This window comes from Ascaphus truei, chromosome 3 (genome assembly GCF_040206685.1).
Source record: "Ascaphus truei isolate aAscTru1 chromosome 3, aAscTru1.hap1, whole genome shotgun sequence".
NCBI lineage: Eukaryota > Metazoa > Chordata > Amphibia > Anura > Ascaphidae > Ascaphus > Ascaphus truei.
The window spans coordinates 63,936,323-63,954,833 of NC_134485.1; the positions used below are offsets into that span (position 1 = coordinate 63,936,323).

At 43.4% G+C, this 18,511-nt stretch overlaps 1 protein-coding gene across 4 annotated transcripts in view; it reads left to right on the plus strand.

Annotated features, from left to right (window-relative positions):
- LOC142491499 (uncharacterized) overlaps positions 1-15,463 on the plus strand; it is a 56,204-nt gene extending 40,741 nt beyond the window's left edge. Inside the window, exons 15-20 of one of the 4 annotated variants that reach the window (XR_012800414.1) lie at positions 833-861; positions 2,765-2,850; positions 5,453-5,551; positions 13,179-13,273; positions 13,607-13,710; positions 15,149-15,257. Coding sequence is in view for 3 of the 4 variants with exons in the window: in XM_075594161.1 (XP_075450276.1) it covers positions 833-861; positions 2,765-2,850; positions 5,453-5,551; positions 13,179-13,273; positions 15,149-15,334 (495 nt within the window). In the remaining variant the exon portion in view is untranslated. Of the gene's footprint in view, positions 1-832; positions 862-2,764; positions 2,851-5,452; positions 5,552-5,639; positions 7,600-13,178; positions 13,274-13,606; positions 13,711-15,148 lie in introns of those variants that run through there. The other 3 variants (XM_075594163.1, XM_075594161.1, XM_075594164.1) reach the window with 3 other exon arrangements.
- The last annotated feature ends 3,048 nt before the right edge of the window (positions 15,464-18,511 follow it).

Here is an 18,511-nt window from a genome sequence, read left to right on the forward strand (position 1 = left end):
CCCGGCGTATCGCGCGCGCCCGGCGTATCGCGCGCCCGGCGTATCGCGCGCCCGGTGTATCGCGCGCGCCCGGTGTATCGCGCGCACGGCGTATCGCGCGCACGGTGTATCGCGCACCTGGCACTATAGAAGGTGCCTAATTCTCTCTTTAACGCTGGGGCCCTCCGCCGCATACCATCTCCCCCCGCCTTTCTGAAAAGAGAGATGGGGTGGGGGGGCAGAGCAGGATGCTGGGGGGAGGGGGGGTGAGAGCAGGATGCTGGGGGGGGGGGGGGTGTGAGAGCAGGCCCCCAAGAGCATGGGCCCCCGGTCTTTGCTACACCCCTGATTGGGTTACAGTTGTATGCAGAGTGCCTCAAAGTTCAGTACTGCGACCCCTGATTTCTAACTTGTTCTTTACCTTGACACCACCCAAATGAGATCATTTGCAGATGTTTCACTGGGATTTTTTGTTTGCCCATCTCTGGGCCAAGAGAACTGAAACTATAGAAATAGGATTAACATCAACATATGTCTCTTTTCAGTCTAATTTACTACGCAATTGGAAATCAATATCAACAACTGATCATCATTAAAAAAAAAAAAGTGTAAATGAATTGAAGACAGGAAATATTTTTCTATAGGAATAAACTTGGCTTACTACAAAAAGCCTAGTCGTATATTATTTCCAGGCTTTAACAATCCTTCATATTGGAATTCACGTATTTATTTTTGCTTGCATATTAATTGTCTGTTATTCCCATTAAAACCAATAGAACAATGAATTAGCCCAATTATAAACCTTTCCGTCACATTAACGGCATGCATTGTATGGTTTTTTTCCCCCTTGTAGATGTCTGTTGGTGAATATTCAGTAGAGAGGTAATGTTTAACCTATTTTGACATACTTTATGCCTTTGGCATGCTTTGTGTCTGCTGTGTTTGTATTTACTTGCATGGAAAAGTTTATGCTGTACTGGAACATACAGTACCTACTGAAGTTAATGGAAGGAAAGTGATACCTAAAGAAGCAGATAAGTAGGCACTGTTTAGCATGCAAGAACTGTTTAATACCACTCAGTGTGTGACCTATTGTCACTTTCATTTTCCAGCAGTTTAATTTTCCAACTGCACAAAACGTATTCAAAATGTCCAAATGCTTTTAGTTAGACATTTTTTGATAAATATAATGCTGTTGTTTACACAGGTTAACCCACCGGGATACTTTGCCAAATGAGCACATTCTATGTTGCTAGTAAATTCAGACTATAAATGTAATCACAATATTAAAGTTTATTGTATTATTATGTGTAACCCCTCTGATCCCGGCCACATTCAAGTTATCTATAAAAATACTTGTTCAGCGTGTCAGGGGAGCTTTGCTCTTGAGCAGTTGCAATGGACGGGTGTCTATGAAAGCTGTGAGGAAAAAATAGGCCCAGTGGACTTTTGCAAAAACACGTGAACATTTATTAAAGAAATAATAAAATAACAATTACAGAGCAGGTAATAAAAAATGTATGCATTGCGGGGAAAAGATTCACCCTCTGATAGATCAGGGACCTCATTCAGAGAAGGCATAGCTTGACAGATATCAGGATTGGTGTCAAAGCGCTATTCTGTAAGAACCTACCTCTGCGGAGCCCTGTTACTATCCCGTTTCTTTGGACAAGGAGCTTTGTGATTATGCCAGTTCTTCTAGGATTCCATTAGATCAGGGGTGCTCAACGTCAGTCCTCAAGGCCCTACAACAGGTCAGGTTTTCAGGATATCACTGCTTCAGCACAGGTGGCTCAATCAGAGGCTCAGTCAAAGTCTCTGAGCCACCTATGCTGAAGCTGGGATATCCTGAAAACCTTACCTGCTTTAGATAGCAGCTTCTGGGATATTACGTCTTCCCGGGTTCCTACAAGGGTCTAGCTGGGATTCCTGATGATCTTTATCCTACTATTCTCTATCCCAGGGGTAGCCAACTCCAGTCCTCAAAGGCCACCAACAGGTCAGGTTTTAAGAATATCCCTGCTTCAGCACAGGTGTCTCAGTCAGTGGCTGAGCATGAAGTAAGGCTGGGTCTGGTCACACGTTTCTCCACACGTGCTTGCAACATAATTTCCATCCATAACCTAATCAGCAGGGATGGGACTTAAACCTCGGGCATGGTCAGCGCTTACGCGCTGAGCCGTGCTGAGGCGCGCTTGCACTTACCTGTGAGCCCTTACAGCCGCAATGAGAGCAGCTTTAGTAGGAGCTCGCCTACGCTTCCGCATGCGCGCGGAAGCGTAGGTCTTAGGTAATTTTTAAAATCACGCGCTTGCCGGAGCGCAGGGCCGGTCACGTGAGCGGTTCGTCCCCAATGAGGGCGAACCAGCTCCGTGACGTCACTGGCCCGCCCCCGACACACCCCCTGACGGCGCGCTGTTTAAGGCCAGGGAAAGCACCCGCTTTCCCTGAGCCTCAGCACGCCCGCCGGAACCCTGGACGAGGCCTTAGTCTTCTTCTTTGTACAGTATGAACCATTTGCCACAGTAGCCAATATGACACCCACTGATTGTTTTGTGGAGAATCCATAGACACGAGAGAGATCTGCTGAGTCTTTCTTGAGGATGCTGTAACTAGTGCAGTAACTCTGGAGGCGGTGTGTATGTGTTAATTAAATGATTTAAATTAATGATGTGCTAATTAAAAACAGTTTTAGCTGTCACATTGAGCTGAATTTATTATGACAATGCCGGCAACTAGCCATCAAAAACACTGTCCTGACTGCACTATTGCTTTTATTTTACAGCCTTATAGCTCCTCCACCTTCTGTAAACTCAGAGACCCCCCCTCAGACCTGGCACTCTAACCCTCCAACTCCTGGGCCAAAAACTGGTTGGTAAACATAAAATTAGATCAAAAGTATGTATGTGTGTATATGTGTGCGTGTGTATATGTGTGCGTGTGTATATGTGTGCGTGTGCGTATCTAATGGGTGACATCTAAAATATTGTATTTAATTAAGTATTTATGTAAACATAGCAAAAAAGTTCTACAAACCTTATGCAGCACTCGAAAATATATTCTAAATATTTTTCACTATTCACATATTCACTAAAGGGTGCTAAGCTTTAGCAAATATAAACTCCTTTTCATTTAAATGGGAGTTAAGTAATGCTAAAGTTTAGCACCCTTTAGTGAATATGACCCTTATTTTTCCCCCCAAAGCCTCTAGTAGATTAGTCTATCCCAGGGGTGGACATAGTTTCCCCCCTGCTCTGCTCCCCAGCTCGCGCTCCTCCCCCCTCTCGGCTCTGGCATCAAATGATGCTGCGGGTCACGTGATGTCATGTCGCCATGGCAACGTCACCCCGCAGCTTCATTGGACGCCGGGTTACCATGACGATGCGTCGCTGGAAGGCAAGGTAAGTTTGTTACAGATGCTTCGCGCGGTCCCCCAGCATTTAATTTAAATGCGTTGGGGGAGAGCGCATGACCTCTGTAACCACTGCACCCCTCCCCTCAGAAAATCATGCGCTCCCAGTTTGCGCACCCCTGCGCTACCCTACCAAGACACAGGGAGCTGCTTTCTATGCAAACTTCAAATAGCCTTATCTCATCTTGGTCCTCTATAATAAGGCTCTTTGGTCCAGATCCACAGCGGTTCATCAACCCAGGACTCAGAAGGAACCATTATCAAAATCATTATCTGCCGTTATGTTCCCAGAGTTTAACGCATATTCACAAAGCTAATTATATGCAAAAACAACAGCTGTAGTATATGTCATTAGCACAGGCTTAACGCCATGTAAAGTTAGCATAACCTTGCGTTTGCTTTAAATAACATGTCTGGCATTAAAGGTGGTGTTATGCCCATCCAGCCCCTGGAATATGTTTTCCGGGACAGACCAGCCTATTTTTGTAAAGTACCAAGTGAGACATACTGTACCCCCTCTAACACTCGTTTTTACAACACATTAGGAGACACCCGTGAGGAAAAATGAACACTCCTGGGATATATGCTCATTTAAGACATTTGAATATCATTTTCATCTCTCCTCCTCCGTCTGTCTCTCTCGTCTCTCTCATCTCTCTCATCTCTCTCATCTCTCTCATCTCTCTCATCTCTCTCTCCTTTCCACATTTCAGGGTCCGGATGGGAGTAGGCACGTTTAGCTGTGTCCTAACTAACATCTGTGGATATGAATCGTTAGGGGGAAACGCCTCTTTTTCATCTCGGCACGAATGGCCGTTACACTTAACGCAAAACAGGACTTAACATAACGTTCGTGAGCTTTAAAGATACACTTTAACGCTTACCAAGTCATTAACCTAGGTTAGCGCCTCACCACGTCAATAATAGAACTCTGTAGATCTGGGTCTGTGACATCAAGTGATGTCACAAAGCTAGAAGTACTTTGCAGCCATGTTAAATTGGGTTTTGGGTTATTTTTTTTTCAGGCATAAAATACAATTTTAAAAACTGTAGTGTAGCATGGTGAATAAATCTTTTTTTTTTTTTTTATTTTTTTTTTTTAAGTAAACGCGCATTGGAAACTGCATCTTTACGTGTCGGTAATAAGCACTTAAAAAAAAAATCAGCCCCGGGGTTGAGCGTAACACAATTTGGCTTTGATAGTATGTGGTGCGTTCTCCTTTGGGAGTGGAAGGCCACACAGACACCTAGTCACACAGATGACACGATGTTAGAGTCATATAACAAGGGCTGTCTCAGGACCAAATCAGGCGGGGGCGGCGTCCGCTCCCTTCCCTACTACACCTCCCTCCCCTCCCCCCTTTTTTTTTCCCCTCCCTTAGATTTGGTTTATTTCACCCCAAATAGCACAGCTGTGTAGGGCTCGAAAAGCAGTGCGATTCCTTTGTGAATGCCTTTGTGCAATTTTCAAGAACTACTAATATATGTACTAATGCCTGTACTCCATATTCTGTATTGTATACTACACATGCATTTCTCAATAAAATACAAGTTATAAAAAATAAAAAAAAATCAGTATTTCCAAATAATTTTTTTAACTTTTACTTTCACCATAGCAACCAAATGCTTTTGTTTTGCCATCTATAGCTCTATATAGATCTCTTATGTGTTCAAACTGTTTGTAATCTCTTGTATATACAAGCAACTTGTTAATCCACAGCTTCTGTGCTTTTATTGTTGCATGGAAACGAACTATGCTTCTGCTATCATAAGGCAAAGAAAATATATATTTTAGCAGAAAACACGTTTACATCATTTCTTTAAGGGTGACGAATTCATGCTAAGGAAGTAAATTACATTCATACATTTTTTTCAAGAAAGAAAACTTTTTTTTTGCCTATGTAGGACTGACACTTTTACTTTCATCCCATCAACCTATTCAGTTCAAAAATGTACTTGTGGTTTGCTGTTGTTTTTTCTACATCTTAAATTACCAATCTCCATTAATACAAAAATATACACCTATATAATATGCATTTAACTGGTCCACTTTGATTGCAGTGTCAAATCACACCGCTGATGTTAAAGAAGTGAATGGAAAAACAGCGAAAACGGTGCTGCAGGATCTGTTAAAGCAGATGATGGAGTCTGCGGATTTAAGTAAGACATATTTCCCGCCAAAAAAATATTTTACTGTAAAACAGTATAAAGACACAGCAATGCCTAAAACAATTGTGTCTGCTTTCAGAGTAAACCAAGTGCTATCTGGTCATGGCTGTATTTTATCAATGGTTTGCAGGAGATATTCAAAATGGACATTTCTATTAATATTCAGGTAGTCATCCCTAAAAATGCAAAGCAATTCAGGTTCTAGTTGTAATGTTCGCAGAAGGCAATTTACTGTGTAGCAATAGTGACATTCTGTGGTTATATTTGTATATTACTCATAACTGAATTGGCAAGTGGATTGCAGCAGTGGAAGTTTTCATTATAATCCTTGAACAACCGATGTGCAAAGAGGTTCATTATTGTGTCTCCTCACTGTGAACAGTTGATAGAAGATGGTGGTTGTGTACAAATTTACAGCAGAGGTTACGTGCCTCATATGCAATTTTCCTTGTTGGAATGCTTAGATTGGCTCACAACCAGTGACTGGCTGTCAAATATTTGCCTGTGGGCAAGCCCAACCAACTGGCCCAAGAATCAGGCGTCCCACACACCAAACACAGACGCACACTGGATACATGCACCATACACAGATGCACATAGCATACACAGACACCATACAGAGACGCAGGCACCATACAGAGACGCAGGCACCATACACAGACACCATACACAGAGACACAGACACCATACACAGAGACACAGACACCATACACAGAGACGCAGACACCATACACAGAGACGCAGACACCATACACAGAGACGCAGACACCATACACAGAGACGCAGACACCATACAGAGACGCAGGCACCATACAGAGACGCAGGCACCATACAGAGACGCAGGCACCAGACACAGACACCATACAGAGACGCAGGCACCATACACAGACACCATACAGAGACGCAGGCACCATACACAGACACCATACAGAGACGCACGCACCATGCACAGACACCATACAGAGACGCACGCACCATACACAGACAGCAAACAGAGACGCACGTACCATACACAGACAGCAAACAGAGACGCACGCACCATACACAGACACCATACAGAGACGCACGCACCATACACAGACACCATACAGAGACGCACGCACCATACACAGACACCATACAGAGACGCACGCACCATACACAGACACCATACAGAGACGCACGCACCATACACAGACACCATACAGAGACGCACGCACCATGCACAGACACCATACAGAGACGCACGCACCATGCACAGACACCATACAGAGACGCACGCACCATACACAGCCAGCAAACAGAGACGCACGCACCATACACAGCCAGCAAACAGAGACGCACGCACCATACACAGACGTATGCACCAGATACACGCACCATACACAGACACACGCACCATACTCAGATGCACACACACGCATGCCATACACTAAACAATGAGAGCTCTGTACATCTACAAAAGCACAATAAAAACACACAATAATTGTATTAATATATACACACACACACACACACACACAGTATATACACCAGGGATGGAAATTTCACAAGTTTGCACCTAAAAGTTTGTCCCTGGCGCCTGCGTTTTGTATTTTAAGGACTTGAATAAAATGTCTTCTTTTTAATACACCGAACTGCTGTTATATAATACACCACCATCCATGAAGTCATTTACTTTGCTATTTCTCCCTTCTCACAATAATTTTTTGTTGTACGCTTTAATTACTTAAGATCTTTGTTGTACTAGCTTCCCCCCTTACACGGTCTCCCTTTCACTCCCTCCCTCACCCTTACACTCCCTGCCTGTCGGTCCCCCCTTACACTCTCTCCCTCTGTTGCCCCTTACACTTTCTCCCTCTCTCTTTCTCCTATACACACACTCCTCCTATACACACTCCCCCCTCTTACACTCTCTTCCCCCTTAAATTCTCTCCCCCTCCTCTTCCCTCCCTTACTGTCTTCCCCCTCTTTCCCCCCTTACACTCTCTTCCCCTCCTCCTTATCCCCCTTACTCTCCCCCTAACTCTCTCCCCCCTCTTTTCCCCCTTACACGCTCCCCACTCCTCCCCCCCGTACTCCCCTTACACTCCCCCATCTCTTCCCCCCTTACTCACCCCTCTCTTCCCCCCTCACTCTCACCCCTCTTTCTTCTCACCCCAAAACACAATACCCCATATGACACACAATAACCCCCCAATATAACCCACATAACACCCCCCCCCCCCCTCTCCATATAACACACATCCACAAGGAGGCCTGCGGTGCTGCGTCTATCCGCAGTTCCCTCCTCCTGTTGGAAGGAAGTTGGACATGCCTTCCGGTGCAGATAGGAGGAGGGAGAGGAAAGAGAGGAAGGATAGCAGTGACCGGCGCTTGCTGCTGAGCTGGACAGCTGTCGGGTCACTGCTGACTGGGTATGTGACTGTGTGTGTGACTGGGTGTGTGTGTGACTGTGTGTGTGTGTGTGACTGGGGGGGGGTGTGTGTGACTGGGGGGGGGGTGTGTGACTGGGTGTGTGTGTGACTGGGGGGGGGGTGTGACTGGGTGTGTGTGTGTGTGTGTGTGTGTGTGTGTGTGTGTGTGTGTGTGTGTGTGTGTGTGTGTGTGTGTGTGTGTGTGTGTGTGTGTGTGTGTGTGTGTGTGTGTGTGTGTGTGTGTGTGTGTGTGTGTGTGACTGTGTGTGTGTGACTGTGTGTGTGTGACTGTGTGTGTGTGTCAGTACCGTGTTAGCCGAGCTTCAATAATCAAAAAATAAATAGCTGATACCGTTCTGTGGCTAACGAAATGCTTTTATTTGTGCGAGCTTTCGAGATACACTGATCTCTTCTTCCGGCGATGTTACAATGAATGAAGCAAGGGTATACTTAAAAACAGTGTCTCTTGGAATGTTATCTGTGCTTGTCCTTCCCCCGGTGTGGATGAGATTTATGGCTAGAGGTGTAAATGGTTCCTGAAAGTAAGTGATGTAAGAGTGTGTGTGTGTATCTGTGTGAATATAAATGAATGGAGAGCCCACAGTGTATACAGTGCTTTACAAAAGGGGTGTGTGGACTGGTAGTTAATATAAATGGTGTGGGTAGGAAAAAACCTCTAGGGAGGAAAGTGGAGCACTGCACAGGGATAAAATGCAGGAACCGGCACACCAATACTTAAAAACTGGTTTATTGAGCGACTAGGTGAGACACCAACAACATAGCAACCACCCACTCTGACGCGTTTCGGGCTAGGCCCTTTGTCAAAGAGTATAACCCCCATAATAAAACACACAACTTAAATACACATCTTACCTAATTGATCGGATCCATAACCAGAAGTGACGTATGCGGAACAGACCGGGAGTCTCACAAGATTAACCAGTGAGACTGGAGTATCCAGGAGACAAACCGAGAGGGCCTCACAGTGCCACCTAGCTTGGAGGACCCGCCAATGAGGTACCAACTATATAACAAGACAGAAGCCATAGCCTCACTGATCGCGTTCTCGGCCGGAAGTGACGAAAGCGGAACCAATCGAGAATCTCGTGAGACTGGAGTCTCAAGGAGACTAAACGAGTAGACCCTATAGCGCCACCTGGCTTGGAGGACGCATCAGTGAGGTCACAGATGACATAACATATACACATATTCAGCAGCTTGGATGTCCCCAAGGATATCATAGAGAGGGATAATAACCTATGTAATCACATAAATAAAGGTATCGATACCTCACTTAACATGAAAAACAAAATGGGGAAAAGAAACAAACACTGCAGAAGCAGAGCCGCTGCACATGAGCAGGGAGAAACAAAAATCCAACTGGATCCCACAAACTGGGCGCAACCCCACAATGGACCGGTACATTGAAAGCTTCAGACACAGCGCCAAAACCACCATCCTGGACAAAGTAAGGAAACAAACATATAATCTGACACTGATGGAGAGGAGAGCCATAGAATCGCTAAAGGCCAACCACAACATAACAATCAAACCTGCGGACAAGGGAGGAGCAGTGGTCATAATGAACACCACAGACTACCTGTGGGAAGCACACAGGTAACTCTCTGATTCAAAGTATTACACCCAACTGCAGGAGGATCCAACTAAAAAATACATGAGAGAACTCAACAGGATCATTAAAACACTCCCGATCCGCACAAGAGAACAAATTCTGGACCGGATACCAGCTAACCCAAAACCTGGCACATTCTACATGCTCCCTAAAATTCACAAAGAGGGTAACCCTGGTCGCCCTATTATCTCTGGATCTGGCACACTTACCGAGAATATTTCTGGCTGGGTGGAGGGCATTCTAAAACCCCTTGTCAGGAACACACTGTGGCGGTAGGCATAGCCGGCCTTCATTAATAAAGGGGGAGCCCGGCTGGCTGCCCCTGAAACCATATGGTATGGGCTGAGAGTGTCAGCTCTTGTGTCCAAATGTTGGTTCTCTGTGTTTTAAAACTGCAATGTATTATGTTTGTCCTGTGATTTAAACCCAGGTTGGTGACAAAAGGCAGTGTGAATTAGCATGTGAATTACATGTGGATTAGCATTTCAATGCCCCAGCTCAGATAGGGATTCAAAGCCCAAATCTCCCCAATTTATGTCCCTTATAAGTATAAGGTTCCCCAAAGTATATTCTGTAAGGAAGTGTACTTTATATTGTGTTTTAATGTTTACTACTGTATACGGTTCTATACAGAAAGCACAGGCATATTGAAGATGCTAGCTAGTTTGCATAGATTCCATAGTTCAGCATAGATTCCATAGTTCAGAGAGGGGGGGGGGAACCATTTGGTGAGCAGGATGTTCAGATTGGGATGTCTTTGTTTTACTAGACACCACGGAGCCAGGGAAAAAACGGCCCTGGATGTCAGAACTGATAAGCAAGGTTTCTATTGGCAAGTTTTGAATTTATCCCTCCTATCAGGGAATGCATAATTTCAATCCCTGCTTTAAGTGGCTATTACACTCCTCAATGATTTAGATAGGAATTCAGCCTATATAAGAGCGTGCAGAAAAAGCAGCTCTCTCTCTTTTTCCTGTTGGAGATCTGAAGACAAGCAGCTGCTAGCAGGCCTCTCTCCTTTTGCTTCTGTGAAAGAGCTATTCACACATGGAAGCATGGGGAGGCCTAGCCAGCAGGCTGGATTTCGGTCCAGGAGCCCAGAACCACGGTCCTATCAAGGTAAGCCTTTGCTGAACAGGCGCCTTGCAACTAGGAAAGGGTAGATCTCTTCCCCAGACCCCTGTAAGTGTGTATATTCTCTGTTTCTTGTATTTCTGTGTGTTTCCGAGGTCTTATCCGAATAAACCGCAATTTATTTTACTGCCTGCTTTGCCTTGTGACTGATCCCTTAAATATAAAGGTGTATTTGCCTGCCCTCCCGTGACACACACCCAGCTATATCCAGGATACCACCGACCTGCTAAACAAACTGAATGCCATTGGCCCCCTCCCAACAGGAACACTACTAGCAACCATGGATGTAGAGTCACTTTATACAAACATCCCCCACGAGGATGGGATCTCAGCCTGCAGATACTTTCTGGGACCGCAGGAGCCACTCGCAGAGACAGTGACTAAATGCATCGAATTTATTCTGACCCATAACTACTTCACATTTTGAAATGACACATACCTCCAGACAACCGGGACCGCTATGGGTATTCGGATAGCGCCACAGTATGCCAATCTGTTCTGCGCAAAACTGGAAAGTGACTTTCTTTCCACCTGTCACTTGAAACCCCTTACATACCTTCGCTACATCGATGACATCCTCCTGATTTGGACCTCTGGCGAACAGGACCTCCTACAGTTCTATGACAACTTCAATACGTTCCACCCGACCATCAACCTCAAACTCACCCATTCCCCGGATGAAGTACATTTCCTAGACTCCACCATTACTATAAAGAACAACCAAATACAGACTTCTGTATACCGCAAACCTACCGACAGAGCCAGCTATTTGAGGGACAACAGCTTCCACCCGACACACACCAAACATGCAACCATCTACAGTCAAGCCATACGATACAACCGGATATGCTCCGACACAGCAGACAGAGACCAGCAGATTAAAGCCTTGAGATCAGATTTTATAAACCGTGGATATAACCACAGAATTGTAGACCAGCAAATTCACAAAGCCACCAGAATACCAAGAAGTGATCTCCTTGAATACAAACAGAAGGAGACAAGCGACAGGGTACCTTTGGTGGTCACATATAACCCACACCTAGGAGCCCTACGCAAGATCGCCAGGGAACTACAACCCATCCTCCAGGAAGATACAAGACTGCAACAGGTCTTCCCTGAAGCACCCTTATTATCATACAGACAACCTCATAATCTCAAGAATATTATGGTGAGGAGTAAAGTATTCAGCAGTACAACTGAATGCGGGACGAAACCATGCCAGGACCCAAGATGCAAAACCTGCGCAATGCTCTACACAGCGGACACAATACAAATACCACACAGGAATCGGGAATACAAAATCAGAGGAAGGTTCACCTGTTCCTCCAGCAATGTCGTGTACCTCATCATGTACATGAAATGCCCAGGAGGCTGCTACTACATAGGTGAGACAGAGCAGGGGCTAAACAAGAGAATGAACCTGCATCGCCACAGCATCACACGCGGAACAAGAGACAGTCCTGTCGGCGAACATTTCTCTGACTCTGGTCATAAGATGAACGATCTGAGGGTTGCCATACTCAAAGGTAATTTTAAAACACCGAAAGAGAGACGGTTGCATGAATACAAATTTATGCAACTGTTCGGGACACTTAACGGTGGCCTAAACAGAGATCGAAATTTTATGAGTCATTACTGACACAAGTGAACTCTTCTCCCATGAGCGCTACAGGCCATGTCTGTACATACTGTGCTATATGTATGCACATACAGCTGTCTCTTACACATACTAATACTCCTTGTTTTTCCATCCCTATACACCAATAGGGACCACATAGTACCCACACACACTTTTAGTTATGCTACTATCTCTCACATTTCCACACCTACCCACACCATTTATATTAACTCCCACTCCACACACCCCTTTTGTAAAGTACTGTATACACTGTGGGCTCTCCATTCATTTATATTCACACAGATACACACACACACATTCTTACATCACTTACTTTCAGGAACCATTTACACCTCTAGCCATAAATCTCATCCACACCGGGGGAAGAACAAGCACAGATAAAAACAGTGTCTTTTGGAATGTTAAGTATACCCTTTGCTGGCTTCCTTCATTGTAACATCGCTGGAAGAAGAGATCAGTGTATCTCGAAAGCTCGCACAAATAAAAGCATTTCGTTAACCACAGAACGGTATCATCTATTTATTTTTTGATTATATATATATATATATATATATATTTTATTTTTTTTCCAACAAGTAGTGAAAGTGATTTGAGCGCTAGCTGTGTATCAACTGATTCATATAAGATTATTTACTCTTAATGTGAATTATTGTTTGTTGTTTTATAGCTATCAGTTTTATATTTGTCCTAAATAAAAGCCAGATTTTGTAACCAAAAAAATCTGTTTTGCTTGCTGCCTGTGCGTGTTGCTAAACTATATAATAGACTGCTGATCCATATTTTTCTTGTAACTGGATTTTTTTTCTCATTTTCAAGTTATTAATGGTGAAAGCGTTGCTGAACGAGATACTTTAAATGCAATTATGAGAGAACATCTTAGAAACTACAAAGAAGATGTCAAGAATGCTGAGGTAATATGTGTTTTGGTTTTGAGTAATGTACAGCAGCCCCATATTAACTACTGTAGCACAAATAATCAACAGCTCTAGTACTTGCGGTTTTAAAACTCAGTATCTCCAAAATATGTTGGAATACACATCTGAAAGATTGGGTTTTTTTTTTTAGAAAATGTGGTGAAACTCATTGACACGTTTAGTCTGAGATTTTTTTTTGATGTTTTGACCGAGTATAAAGTGCATATGATATTTCTGTTCCTGTTCTGAAAAGGTAATGATTAATGCAATTTCTCTCTGAAGGTATAAAACAACATCATAGACAGCAGTGTCCATGCGCTTTTATTGCAGGATATCAAAAGCATTCAACATAGGAACAAAGTTTAATAAAAACTGAAGCGGTCATGGGGAAAGGTAGCTGTGCAGACCTGTCTGAGACCTGAATGTGCTCACAGGTGGTATTTTTATTTGCTGATCAAATACTGGAAATTCTAATTGATTGTTGACTTTGTTCAGTTTTGAAGTGGAAATGACCACTCTTGATCTGTGGTCTATCATAGTTACATAGTAGATGAGGTTGAAAAAAGACATAGGTCCATCAAGTTCAACCTATGCTAAATTTAGACAACAGATACTTTATCCTATATCTATACTTACTTATTGATCCAGAGGAAGGCAAACAAAAAAGCCCAGTGTCATATTATCCAATGATATCTCATAAGGGGAAAAATAAATTCCTTCCTGACTCCAAGAATTGGCAATCGGATTAAACCCTGGATCAACATCCTTCCCATGTATACTTATTTGGTATATCCCTGTATACCTTTCCATTCTAAAAAGATGTCCAACCTTTTTTGAACAAATCTATTGTATCTGCCATCACAGTCTCCATGGGTAAGGAATTCCATATTTTAACTGCCCTTACTGTAAAGAACCCTTTCCTTTGTTGCTGGTGAAATCTCCTTTCCTCCAACCGTAAGGGATGCCCCTGAGTCGTTTGTACTGCCATTGGGATGAATAGTTCTTTTGAAAGCTCCTTGTATTGTCCCCGAATATATTTGTATATAGTTATCATATCATCTCTTAGACGCCTCTTTTCTAATGTAAATAGATTTAATTTAGCTAGCCTCTCCTCATAAGTTAGATTGACATAATATTCATTCATAATCACTCATTGGTATTGCTCTCTCCTACATCCTGAGCATCCGTACTTCCACTCTATACAGGCAGACACGAACAGCTAAACATATACAGTATGTACAATGCAAAACTGTACAGTATATGCATTGACAGAGGAATAAAGAGCAAGATGGAAAGGTAGACAGGCACAGACAAAGACAGAGGGAAAGGTATAGAAAAGAGAGACAGACAAGCACAGTGAGGGAAGGCCAGACTAGGGTTGCCAGGTGGCTTCTCCAAAAATACTGGACACAATGGTGAAACGTGCTGACACACACACTTGGCCCCAGGCTCCTGACACCACCTCCCGATTGGCTGCATTACCCAGCAGCAGCCAATCAGGATGGAGGAAGCTGCCCAGCCCCTTAGCAATAGCCCTGCTCTCTGAAATCCCGTGGCCTCCCCAAGCCGGTCAGGTCACTAAGTCCAGAGAGGTGATACCGGGCACATACATGTCCAGTATTACCTCTATATTTTTACTGGACAGTGTCCAAATACAGGACAGTCCAGTTCAATACTGGACACCTGGCAACCCTAGGCCAGACTGGCAAGGACAGCAGCTACATATACAAAATATGCAGGGGCAGGATGAGGGGAAAAAGACAAAATGTCAAGGAAAAAGAGAGGCACAAGTGAGACCCGTAGAATGGGCGCATAAAATGAACTAGAAGGGGCTGTGATATCAATATTCGTAATGTTGTTCTTTCTTTTCAGATTGAAATATTTGGTCATGAGCTGGGATTGAATGAACTAGAAAGCATGGATGAGCCGAATAGAACAGCAATAGCAAAGAGATTATCCTTGGCAATAAGAAGAGGAGCAGAAGCTCGTTATACAGCTGTAATGAATGCAGGGAAACAAAAGTTTACAGAAACGGTTACTTACACAAATAAAATCTAACTTTCTTCTTTAGGACAGGTTAAGGGAAAGGAAACCATTGTGCAAATATACATCGTGGTCACTTACCTTTCAAAGTTTATAGATATTTGTATACATAAGACAATTGTAACAATAAAAATATTATACAAACGTGCCAGCTCTGGATTCCAATTGTCTTATTTTTCTTCATGAGAATTACATTTTTTATGGGGAATATAAATGTATTAGGCAATGCAACATATTTAAGTGCTAACATGGATCCCCTCCCAATATCCAACATAAACTGCTTATTTAAAGCAATATTCCCCCAGTCATGTTATAAATACTGACTGGCTCACTGCCAGTTTACTATGGGAAATAATCATTTAGGGGCCAAAAATGCTGTTACGTTGGAAACGAATATCATCTGCACCCTGGGGCGATGGGTGCTAAGATAGTGACGGTCCTAAACGGGGGCCGTCACTACCCCATGATAAAGCAACCCATATGGCTATATTTATTTATGTGTTGTTTTTTTAAATGTAGTTAGTCGTATGTGTTGCTTTCTTTAACAATGCAAAATACAATGTTGTGCTTTTCCTATTTAGCTATTTAGATTTTTGACTTTGATTTTAAAAGTTGCAATGCTTCAATGTGTCAAATAATTGACCCCTGCTCTTAATTTGACAAAGTGGAGACAAAAACAATAATGAAAGGGAATTTTGATAATACGTTTTAATGCACTTTAAGAACAAAGGGTGTTATTCATTACATTTTGATAGTGCCGATCGGGGCACTATTGCATGGAAACTCCCATTGAAGTTAATGGGATGCGATGGATGCAAAGAGTGACAGTCCCAGACTGGGACCCTCCCTGGATCAAATATATATATATATATATTTTTTTTTATTTTTTTTTAATGGAGTTAGTCGTATGTGCTGATTCTTTAACAATGCAAAATACAATGTTGCTGAAATCAGCCCAATAGTAGTGAGAAAGTTGAGAATGTGATATAAGGAGGGGTGTCTGACGTAAACGGCACTAAGAAGCCATTTTGCTCAGCATCCATCTTCGTTGCCTGATCTTGGCAGCCATATTGTCCCTGTCTGTATTATATTCCTTGTCTGTCATCCATTTTGATGTATTCTTCTCTCTGTGTGTCATTCATCTTAGTGTTTGTCTGCATGGAAGGTTGAGTTTGAAAGAAAGATTTTTTTCTTTTTCTCGCTCTCAGAACATTTTGTTGATGTTAAGCCATCTCGCTAGCTGCAAACCTTGAGAAGGGAATAAGCCGTTGTGAAACTGGAATAGAGATAACAGTCACTTCTCACATATAAAGTTGTAGAAAAAGACAGAGGGAGGGTCTCGCTGTCAAAGGTACCCATGTAAGAAATACATAAACACAGGAGACCCTGAATGTTGCAGTATATGGGATAAAGGTTACGAGCTTGCATAATGAATTTAGCTGACTATCATATACATTTTTGTTATCCTTATACATTTATGTTATGAAACCAATGTTCCCATATTCATTTTTGTTTATCTTATACTTATATGTAATGACGCACAAGCCACCTCATAAAGGGGGCATGAGCTTTAGTATTAGGGTATAAATATGTTTTGTAGGCCATATACCGGGCAGAGAGCTTTGTTTATAAGCTGTCTCCAGTGTGCACCTGTACACCAATAAACGCATTTGTTATTCTGTGATTTAACCCTCAACTTGTATTTTTTTATTCACGCTTTTACAGAAGTTTAATGCAAAATCCCTAAATTTTAATTTACCTTTCAGCTATCACAGAATAATCCATGATTTTTCCTGAAGGTAACACAATTGCTAATTTAAAACAGTTCCTATTTTCTAAAGGCATGACAATATACTGTAAACTGATCATGCAATGGAAACAGGAAGAAGTCAAATAAAAGCAGACCATTCTGATTACTAACTCAGATGCATGGAAATTGAAAAACAATAGGAGCCTCACCTTCAACGTGTAATTTCCCTTAACAAAGCTATTTTTACAGCTTGCACTGCGTAGTTACAAAAAGACAGAACGTCAAACTATATACTTATCAATAACGAGTGAAAAACAAAAGCACATTATGTTTGCGTAACCATTCATGGTGAACAACAATTGTGTGTAGCCATGGCTGGGTTTGGCTACTATTCTGCCCTGTCCTGACATATCAGTCCTGGTAACAGCAGGCAGTGTTAGGACCAATCATGGGTTTCCCCACTTAGGCAGTACCCTTGAGTGACAGGAGGAGTGGGAATCAGGTCTATGTTCTACCCAATCATAGGTTCAGACCTGGTACCCCCCCTCCTGTGCTTAAGGGAGCTGCATCCTAAATTATATTTAGTTGGTCTCTACCATTGAGAGACAAGGTATCCCACCCAGGCTGCTGTGCACTGGCAGGCCCAGATTGCCTTCCCTTCGGGGAAGTGAGTGACTATCTATACCCCTGGTTATGCTAGAGGACCAGGGAAGAGCTAGGACTGCTGCGGGGGCCCTTGACCTGTAGTGAAGGTCCGGGGACCATCTAAAGTTTGAGGGCACAGCTGTCTATCGACTGTGCTGTACAGAGAAGAATAAAACCGTTCCTGTTTCATATACCTCCTGCCTGGTGTGTAATCTTTCTGGGAGGAGAGGAAACTGTTCTACTGAGGGAGATTATCTGTAGACATCTGGAGCCTACAGCAGATGAAGGCGCTGATTACCATGGAGTAAATAACGGGTATGTACCCCAGAAGTCTGTTCTGCTGTCCCCCTACCATTGGCGATCACCTCAGCCTCTTGTGAGCCTACAGGTAGCATGCACCATACACCTGGTAACAGGTAAATCTCCCATATGGTGGGGGAAACACTGTTACATGTGTATTTTACATGTTAAACCCGTAGTGGTCGCATAAACTGTTAGGCCTCGGTTATACCAAGTGCTGCAGGGCGGCAGCGCTATTCTGTGATGTCACGCTGTGCCGCCGTCAAGCGGCCTCTTGATTGTACCGGGGAGACAGGAGAGAAGAGTAGCAGAGGAGGCTTGGAGGTGGGGCAGTGAGCAGTTCGCCCTCATTGGCTGAACCGCTCACGTGACGTGACCGTCGCCTGCCAATAACAAAATTCTCTGTCTCCTCTCCAGTCGTCCACCCTGCAGCTCCTGGCGGCGTGTACGCTGCTACTGGTATGTTAACTTTAATTGGACGAATGTCTTTTGTTTTT